Genomic DNA, 9334 nt, shown 5'->3' on the forward strand with positions numbered 1-9334 from the left:
CAGCTCTGACCTCATGCAGTACACCCGTGATGTCATCAGCCACACTCCCCTAGACTGTAACTCCTGCCTTGCAAGGCTGGCTCGGGCACTGTTGCGGGGAAGCTCACAGCGCCACGGCCAGCTGTTGGGCCAGGACTGCAGTCGATGACGACATTAAAATTCCCACTCTGCCTTGGACGGCTCAAATGGCCTCAAGGTTTAAAAAAAGTAAAGGCCCAGACTGGCGCTGGGTGCGGACAGCCCTGGAACGCCTCCGGCTGGAGTAGGCCATGCGACTACAGTGCCCATAATTCCTTGAAGAACTACAAGTTTCAATGCACTGCCAGAAAAACTACAGCTCGCAGCATGCACCACGGCAGGTGGGCCCTCTCCCTCGGGCGCCAAACTTCATTTCCCAGGAGGCCGTGGGCAGCCAGTTAACGGGACTACCACTCCCAGCATGCCGTGGGGCACGCTGGCGTCCCTACCCAGGCATCAGACTACATTTCCCATAAGGCATCGGGGTTAATTATAAGCTATAACTCCCAGCATGCCTCGGGGGACATGGTGTGATTAGCTGGCCAGGCGGACTACAATTCCCATCGTGCCTTGCGGAACTGCGGCTCCCATGGTGTCTTGCGGGTCTAGCATGGCTGCTGCTGTACCTGTGCTGGGGGAGTGAAGCTGGAGGGGGGCGGAGGGGCTGCCGCCGCCTCTGGTAAAGGGGGCCTGGGGGAGGGGGAGCGTCATGGAGGGAGGGGTACCAGAGTGCAAGTGTGAAAAATAGGGGCATTTTCTTTTCGGGTGGGGAGGGATAGTTGTCTGTGTAAGACAAAGCCCCTAATAGCTGGTCACCCTCGATGGGGGGCGAGGGTCCCCTTCAGTGGGCGGCGGCGGGGGGGGGAGAAAGACAGAGATGGGGGTCCCCTTCAGTGGGGGTGAGAGACAGGGGTGGGGGCCCCCTTCAGGGGATAGGTGGGGAGAGAGGCAGACACACAGCTCCCGACTCCCAGCTCCGGCTGTCTGACCTGGCTCTGGGAAGGCCCTGGCCCTCTCCTCAGCCACACCTGATGCTCTCTCCTCTCCCCAGCTGCCCGCCATGGGGCTGAAGCCATGGCAGAAGGCCCTGTTCCCGCTGCGCTCGGTGGAGGACGTGGTGCGGTTATTCATGGCCGAGCTGCAGCAGGAGCAGCCCGATCTGGTGCTGCTGTCGCTGGTGCTGGGTTTTGTGGAGCATTTCCTGGCTGTGAACCGCGTCATACCTACCAACGTGCCGGGCATCAGCTTCGAGCCACGCCCGGGACCTGAGCCCGACAGCCTCACCTACTTCCCTGTGGCCGAGCTGTCCATCGTGGCCGCGCTGTACGCCCGCTTCACCGCCCAGATCCGTGGCGCTGTCGACCTGTCCCTCTACCCCCGGCCCGAGGGCTTCTCCTCCCGCGAGCTGGTCAAGAAGGTGTCGGACGTCATCTGGAACAGCCTCAGCCGCTCCTACTTCAAAGACCGGGCCCACATCCAGTCCCTCTTCAGCTTCATCACAGGTAGGGGGCCCACTAGCATGGGGGTGGGAACAGTACCGCCCTGGCCCAGTGTGCGGCGCTGCACTGGGGCAGCCCGAAAATACTCAGCTCTGCTTTTCCTTTTGCCTGCTACTTTGCAGCACAGCACCCCCTAGTGATGGCTCATTGGAGTTGGGACTGACTGAAAGCAGAGCACCCCCGACTGAGCTCCACCCTGCTCTTTGCAGCATAGCACCCCCTAGCACCACACTGGTGCAGGGGTCAGCACTGACGGCAAGGGGAGAGCGCCCCCTAATGAGCCCTATGCTGCTCCCTGCAGCACAGCACCCCCTAGTGCCATGTGTTCCTTGCAGGCACTAAGCTGGACAGCTCAGGGGTGGCCTTTGCTGTGGTGGGGGCCTGCCAGGTGCTGGGGTTGCCGGATGTGCACCTGGCGCTCTCGGAGGACCATGCCTGGGTGGTGTTTGGCCAGGACGGTGAGCAGACGGCCGAGGTGACCTGGCACGGCAAAGGCAATGAGGACCGGCGCGGGCAGACCGTGAATGCTGGCGTGGCTGAGCGGGTAAGTGAGGGGAGGCCATTAGATTTGAGGAGTTGGGGGGTTGCAGTGAGACGTAGCTGCAGGAGGTGGTGCAGTGGGGGGGGGGGGAATGGGGCTTGGGGGTCTGTGCAGGCTGGGGCTGTCTGCTTGGATCAGAAAGCTGCTGTGCAAGATCCCCTGGGATTTAACCTTAGTAGATGGTGCAATTGGTAACTAATAACTGATCCACATTAATTGCTGTCAGTAAGGTATCTGCCAGACTGAGATCAGGGCTCCATCCATGGGGCCAGGTGCTGCTCAGACCATGGGCAAGATCTGGGGGATTCTATCACATTCTGGGGCGCAATGCAGACCAGTGAGGGGTGTGTCACCACCTGCCCTGGGTGCCGCGCAATGTTTTGCTACTGTAGATCCCACCTGGGCTTCCCACAAACAGCATAGCAGCATGCAGGTACCACCCTGAGTGTCTGTGGATAGCCCCAGTCCTGGTCCAGCAGCTCTGACCCCAGCAGCCTGTCAGCAAACACCAGCCATGCTCTGGCTTCCAGCAGCCTTAGTTACCACCCGCAGGGCAACCCCAGCTCCTGGTCCCGAATTTTCTGCACTGTCCAGTCCGTCCCTGGGTGGGTCAGATATTAGAGGTCAGTATGCAGCAGTTTGCTATTTTAACTGGAGTTACCCAGACGGCTCAGTTGAAACACAGCATAGGATTGGACTTGATTTAAAAAGAATAAAACCAGTTGAATTACAGAGAGAATGTGAGTGAGAACAAGTATGTGGTGTAAAGTCAGAAACAGTTACAAGGGAAATCCCGATAAAGCGCATTCTAGCAACTAAACGCAACAAACTGGACTTGGCATGTGCTCCCAGCAACGGGACAGCCCCAGTTCTCTGGTCAGAACCCCTCACAAAGGCTGGTTCCTTTGTCTTCTCAGGTGTGTGTGTGAGAGAGAGAGAGAGACAGACAGTCTTCCCCCCCCCCCCCCCCAGTGTGTTTGCCCCTCATTTTCCTAGTCTGTCCCCTTTGACATGCACTGTCCTGAGGTTACCCCTAGATCAAGTTCCTTCCTGCGGTGAGGATGGAGCCATGGGGTCTCGTGGTAAAAGAGGTTCCATGCTGTTTGCTAAAATGCAGAGTACTCTGTTCCTTCCCCAAAGAGTGGCCGCTTGGCTGGTGTTTGCCAGTTAACTCTGGTGACACCTGGCTAGAGGTGCCAGCTTGTCCTTTGAGGAACAGTCCCTTCCGCCCCTCTGCCTTGTCTGGTAAACACATTTCAGTCATAATGTCTGCTTATGTTTGTTACTCTCCATATAGGGCTGCTCCACACATCCCACCAGGATATTACTGAGCAGGGAGTTGTTACTTTTCAAATCATACCTCACAGGACATATTTGATACAAATATTACAATGGTGTGCAGGGTGTGAATACAGTGGTGCATTCAGTCACTGGCCCCCATCGGACCAAGTGCCACTGAGACCCCGGCTGAGATCAGCTCCCCCGCATCGGACCAGGTGCTGCTTTGACCCCAGCTGAGATCGGGGCAGGGGCTGCATGAGGCCAGGGGCTGCTCAGACCCAGTGAGAGACGGTCCCTGCCCTGAAGAGCTCACAATCAGAGTAGAGGCATCAAGAGGGGAAGGGACTTGCCCAGCATCAGAGGCAGAGCTGGGGATAGAACCCAGGAGTCCTGGCTCCCAGCCCCACCCCACTGCTCTGGGCTCAGGGGTAGCCTGGCCCAGCTCCCTCACTCACCTGCCGCTGTCCCCCGCAGAGCTGGCTGTACCTGAAGGGCTCGTACCTGCGCTGTGACCGGCACATGGAGGTGGCCTTCATGGTGTGCGCCATCAACCCCTCCATCGACCTGCACACTGACAGCCTGGAGCTGCTGCAGCTGCAGCAGGTGGGACATGTCCCCTCTCCATGTGTGCGCGTCCAGGCCCCTTCCCCCTGGGCACACCCCCATGCCTGCCCTATCAACAGGCCCATCTACTCACTCCCTCCCTGCATGGCCCCCTCCAAGTTGTTCTAGTCTCCTCTACCCCACATCCCTCCAGTGCTGCGCGCACCCCACACCCTTCCATGTTCATCCAACCATTTGTCCCTCCGCCATGCACGCCCCTCCCTTCCACTGGGATTTTATCTACAGGGGACACGGGTCTCATCCCCTACCCCCCACCCCCCATGGCTCTGTGTCCTCAGTAACCCACCCTCCCCTTTCCTTGCAGCGGCTCCTGTGGGTTCTCTACGATATGGGGCACCTGGAGAGGTCAGTACAGCTGGGCTTTTGAAACCACAGCTCAGGGAGGGAGGTCTAGTGGTTAGAGCGGGGGGGGGGGGCTGGGAGCCAGGACTCCTGGATTCTATCCCAGTTCTGGGGGGCGGTGGGGGGCACCCCGTGGACTTGAGCTATCTCTGATCATTAGTTTCTCCATCTGCAGGGTGGGGATCATTAGGCGTGGCAGATGCAGGTTTTTATTTTGTATAGTTTTGACAGCTAACATTGACGTTTATTTGTAAGCGTTTTTCCTGTTTGTATTGATTTTAAATGTTCACCTCTGGGGGACGTTCTCAGGGTCAGCCCGTTGTTTAGTGATGGGAGCGGTTGAGATGGCAAAAGTTTGCAGCTTTGTAACCGGTAGCACGAACTGTCCCCGTCCCCTGTCCAAGTACGCCAAGGAAATGTCCTTCAGCCGGCCGCATCGGCCGCGCTCTGCTGACTTTGCCTGGCTGTAAACATTGGATTTTAGCGACTGAAGTGTATTTTCACTGGTTTGTGCGCGGCAGAATCCCTCCCAGCCTAGGGCTGGCGACCCCGGCTTCCCTTCGTAAAGCATGTAGAGCTCCAGGGCTGGGAAGCGCTGGCTGGGACCTAGTCAGGGTTGGTGGGGATGGAGATGTTCTCTAGCAGAGCCCAGCTCTGGGCCAGGTCGGCTCTTCTCCTCCTGCCTGTGGGGCTGGCCCGTGAGCGTGTTCCGCTGGGATGTGTGTGCCAAGGAGTCGCAGTGCAGAGCACGCGGTGCAACAGGGGATGGCACAGGCAGGAGCCAGTGGGTGGGTCTTACCCAGCACCCCTTGAAATCAATAGGTCTTTTACCATCTGCTGCATTGGGGTGCCCCGCCCCCAAGTGCCAGGCATTGCAGTGCTGCCCCAGTGCCGCCTGTTGGGGGCAGAAGTCAGGATACAGGGTCCCTCCCCCCATTCCAGCTGCTTGTCTCCCCAAGGTAACACCCGTCTGCTCTGCTGCCCTGGCAGGTACCCGATGGCGCTGGGCAACCTGGCCGACCTGGAGGAGCTGGAGCCGACACCAGGCAGACCAGACCCCCTCTCCATCTACCATAAGGTGAAGGGGTACAAGCTGGGATTGCAGGGGTGGTGGGTCGGGACTGAGGGGCACTGGCAGAGCTGGGGGGAGCCCAGAGCTGGGATCACAGGGGGCTGTGGATTGGGGCTGGGGGGAGCCCAAGGCTGGGATCGCAGGGGACTGTGGGTCGGGCTCAGGGGCACTGGCAGAACTCTGGGGAACCCAGGGCTGGGATCGCAGAGGACTGTGGGTCGGGACTGAGGGGCACCGGCAGAGCTGGGGGGAGCCCAGGGCTGGGATCGCAGGGGACTGTGGGTTGGGCTCAGGGGCACTGGCAGAACTGGGGGAGCCCAGGGCTGGGATCGCATGGGACTGTGGGTCGGGACTGTGGGGAGCCCAAGGCTGGGATCGCATGGGACTGTGGGTTGGGACTGGGGGGAGCCCAGGGCTGGGATCGCAGGGGACTGTGGGTTGGGACTGGGGGGAGCCCAGGGCTGGGATCGCAGGGGACTGTGGGTCGGGATTGTGGAGAGCCCAGGGCTGGGATCGCAGAGGACTGTGGGTCGGGACTGAGGGGCACTGGCAGAACTAGGGGAAGCCCAGGGCGGGGATTGCAGGGGGTTTGTGGTTGGGATGTAATTTGTAAAACATAAATGTTCCTGAGTAGTTTGGTGAGAACGTCCTTTTATTCTGTGTCTTCTTCTGCCCCCCCCCCCCACCCCCCCCCCCAGGGCATCAGCTCAGCCAGGAAGTACTACAACAATGAGCACATCTATCCCTACATGTACCTGGCTGGCTACCACTGTCGCAACAAGAATGTCAAGGAGGCGCTGGAGGCCTGGGCTGATACAGCCACTGTCATCCAGGAGTGAGTGCCCCAGGAGCCTGCCCTACGGCCCCAAACCTTTCCCTTCGTTAGGGCCTGGCTGGCCACCAGCCCATGGAACTGCTTGCCTAAAAAGGAGACTGGAGTGATTCATGTCTGGAAGGACATGGTGCCTTCCCCTCTAGGGGGCGCTGGCTCTGATCTGGCCCCAGGCCTGGGGATTGGCTGGCAGCGGGGGAATGGGACACAGGGGCTGGCCTCAGGCCTAGGGGCTGGATGGCAGTGGAGAATGGGACATAGGGCCTCTCCCCTCTATGGGGCGCTGTCCCCAGCTGCTCACTGCCTCCCTTGTTCCTGTCCTCCCCCAGCTATAACTACTGCCGGGAGGATGAGGAGATCTACAAGGAATTCTTCGATGTGGCCAACGACGTGGTTCCCAACCTGCTCAAGGAGGTGGCCAACCTGGCAGAGCCACTGGAGGAGAAAGGTGCTGGGGAGAGAGGAGAGGTGAGGGGGGTACTGAGTTGGATAGGCCTCTGGGATGGGGGGGGGTGATAGAGGGACACCAGGCTGGAGGGGCTCTGGGGCTGATCTGGGGGGGGGGGGAGACGACACCAGGCTGGAGGGGCTCTTTAGCCCTTGGCGCGTTGGGCCCCTGGGAGGCACTCACCCAGGGGTTGGCAACCTTTCAGAAGTGGTGGGCCGAGTCTTCATTTATTCACTCTAATGTAAGGTTTCACGTGCCAGTAATACATTTTAACGTTTTTAGAAGGTCTCTTTCTATAAGTCTGTAATATATAACTAAACTATTGTTGTATGTAAAGTAAATAAGGTTTTTAAAATGTTTAAGAAACTTCATTTAAAATTAAATTAAAATGCAGAGCCCCCCGGACCGGTGGCCAGGACCTGGGCAGTGTGAGTGCCTCTGAAAATCAGCTTGTGTGCCGCCTTTGGCACGCTTGCCATAGGTTGCCTACCCCTGCACTAACCCCTCTCTCCCCGTTCAGGGGTCCCCGGTGCAGGCTGGGGGCTCGGCCTTGCAGGACCCTGAGTGCTTCGCCCACCTGCTGCGCTTCTATGATGGCATCTGCAAGTGGGAGGAGGGCAGCCCCACACCTGTGCTGCACGTGGGCTGGGCCACCTTCCTGGTGCAGTCGCTGGGACGCTTTGATGGGCAGGTGAGGGGGGACCCTGGCAGGGGTGCGTCTGGGAAGCAGCGTGCGTTGGGTGGTGAATCGTCTGAGCTGGGGGGCTCAAGTGGTATTGGGGGGGCTGGGGAGTGTTGTGCTGAGTTTGGGGGACTTGGAGGGTCCCTGCTGGATTTGGGGGCTCAGGCTGGAGTTTTGGGGGACAAGGGGATCAGTGCTGGGGGGCTCAGGGCTGGGGTTTGAGCCTGTGGGGGCTGGGGGTCCCTGCTGGATTTGGGGGTTCAGGACGAGTTGTCAGCAGGGCAGGGGGTTTAGGGTTGGGCTTTGGGGGGTCCCCGCTGGATTTGGGGGCTGGTGCTCTGGGGGGGGGTTGGGGGTTTGGCAGTGGCTGTGGGGTGCTGGCCCCTCCCCTGACTCCCTCCCTCCCCCAGGTGCGCCAGAAGGTGACTATCGTGGCGCGGGAGGTGGAGGCCAATGAAGATGATGAGCAGGGCAGCGAGGACCCCCGCGAGGGGCGCCGGCGCGGACCCCGCCGCGAGTCCAAGCCTGAGGAGCCCCCCCTGCCCAAGAAGGCCTCCGAGCGCCGGCGCCCCAGCTCGGGCCAGCGGCCAGACAAGCCCCCTGCGGCAGAGAAGGAGGAGGGGGGGGCCCCCGCCCCGGGGGTCCCCCCTGCCCCTCCGCCCGAGGGGCCTGTCCTCACCTTCCAGAGCGAGAAGATGAAGGGCATGAAGGAGCTGCTGGTGGCCGCCAAGATCAACTCGAGCGCCATCAAGCTACAGCTCACGGCCCAGTCCCAGGTGCAGATGAAGAAGCAGAAGGTGTCAGCCCCAAGAGACTATACCCTGGCCTTCCTCAAGCGCCCCCGCAAATCCCTCTGAGCCCCATGGGGGACGCCGGGGTGCAGTGCTGCCCCCTGCCAAGCTCTGCCGGGCTCAGCTTCACGGGGCGAGGAATTGTTGCCTTTAAATAGGGCATGGGGAAGCGCCCTGCCCCCGTCTCTCCCAGGTGCAGGGGCTGCCTCACCCCTGCTGTAGCTTTCCTGGGCTCCCCATGGTGTGAGGGAGGGGGCTCTGTGGGTTTGATGCTGGGATGGGGGGGAGCTCTAATATTACCCCCCATCTGAGACAGGAGCTGTCATGGCCTGAGCCCTCCTGAGCTCTGGGATTCAGGGGTGGTGAGTTCTGTGTGTTCTCCACGTATCCGGGAGAGCTGCAGGAATTGAGTGGAGGTTCTCTCTACCTTGCACCCCTTCTGCTGAGGAGATATGGCCCCCTCCCCTCTGATACACACTGGGGTGCTTCTGGGTGAGGTGTCTCCAAAATACAGACCCACCTGAGCCAGCCCATGCCCTGCCCATGGGCCGGGCTTGTGCCCACACCCTCTAGAGGAGAAGGAAGCCGCATCCCATTCTGTGCCCCCAAACCAGCCACGGCGGGAGGGGAGCTCTTTCTCTTTAGGCTGGGGGTGGGTGGGTTAGCAGCTGACTGATCTTTCCAGAGTCCAGCTGCTGTGTCCTGAGCTTTCAAGGCATCTTCCGGCCCTGCACAAAGCCCTGGGTAGAGCCACAGCTGTTCAGCGTGGCGGATGCAGGGCTTTGTACCTCTTCCCCCCTGGAGTTTGTAATGTAAACTTCTTCCTCCCCGGTCATGCTCCCTCCCCCCCATCTCCCCCTCTAGGTCGTCATGCCCCCCCTTCTGTTCTCAACTGAGGCCTTTCCCTTGAGAGCGCTGGATCTGCTGTAGGGGGTAGGGGCAGACAGCCGGGGTTGCTGGGGGGAATCTGAGCATACCACCAGCCCGGGAATAATGGGGTATGACCAACCACTGGGAACGCAGTGGTCTTTCTGTGGGGCTGTGATGGGTCCCGCTAAACAAGCCCCAGCAGGGCCATAGCATTCATAGTGGGCACTGCCTTCCCCGTGCAGCTTAGGCAGAGAGCTCCTGAGGCTGTGCTAAGTGGGGAAGCCCACGGACTTCTAAGCAGCATGTCCTGCTGGACCCCACTGTCTCCCTCCAG

The 9334-nt window shown here is 60.1% G+C and overlaps 1 protein-coding gene across 4 annotated transcripts; it reads left to right on the forward strand.

Moving 5' to 3' along the window:
- Positions 1–1069: 1069 nt before the first annotated feature.
- On the forward strand, positions 1070–8196 carry MEN1 (menin 1). 4 transcript variants are annotated; one of them, XM_065407861.1, is made up of 9 exons: positions 1070–1520; positions 1853–2061; positions 3814–3942; positions 4268–4308; positions 5296–5383; positions 6076–6212; positions 6539–6677; positions 7178–7348; positions 7750–8196. In XM_065407861.1, the coding sequence occupies exons 1-9, from the start codon at positions 1079–1081 to the stop codon at positions 8194–8196; spliced, it is 1803 nt and encodes a 600-aa protein (XP_065263933.1). In that variant the 5' UTR covers positions 1070–1078. The 4 variants fall into 4 exon arrangements, with proteins under 4 accessions (XP_065263933.1, XP_065263934.1, XP_065263935.1 ...); XM_065407862.1 differs by having other exon boundaries at positions 1079–1535; XM_065407863.1 differs by having other exon boundaries at positions 1079–1520; positions 1853–1956.
- Positions 8197–9334: the final 1138 nt, after the last annotated feature.

The sequence above is a fragment of the Emys orbicularis genome, chromosome 7 (assembly GCF_028017835.1).
Source record: "Emys orbicularis isolate rEmyOrb1 chromosome 7, rEmyOrb1.hap1, whole genome shotgun sequence".
Classification (NCBI taxonomy): domain Eukaryota; kingdom Metazoa; phylum Chordata; order Testudines; family Emydidae; genus Emys; species Emys orbicularis.

Excerpts from the sequence above, each read along its gene's own strand:
- MEN1 (XM_065407862.1), top strand. The coding sequence starts at position 1,079 with ATGGGGCTGAAGCCATGGCAGAAGGCCCTGTTCCCGCTGCGCTCGGTG. Across the intron at positions 1,536-1,852 it reads CACAGGTAGGGGGCCCACTA|GCACTAAGCTGGACAGCTCA; the intron begins GCATGGGGGTGG and ends TGTTCCTTGCAG. Across the intron at positions 2,062-3,813 it reads ATGCTGGCGTGGCTGAGCGG|AGCTGGCTGTACCTGAAGGG; the intron begins GTAAGTGAGGGG and ends TGTCCCCCGCAG.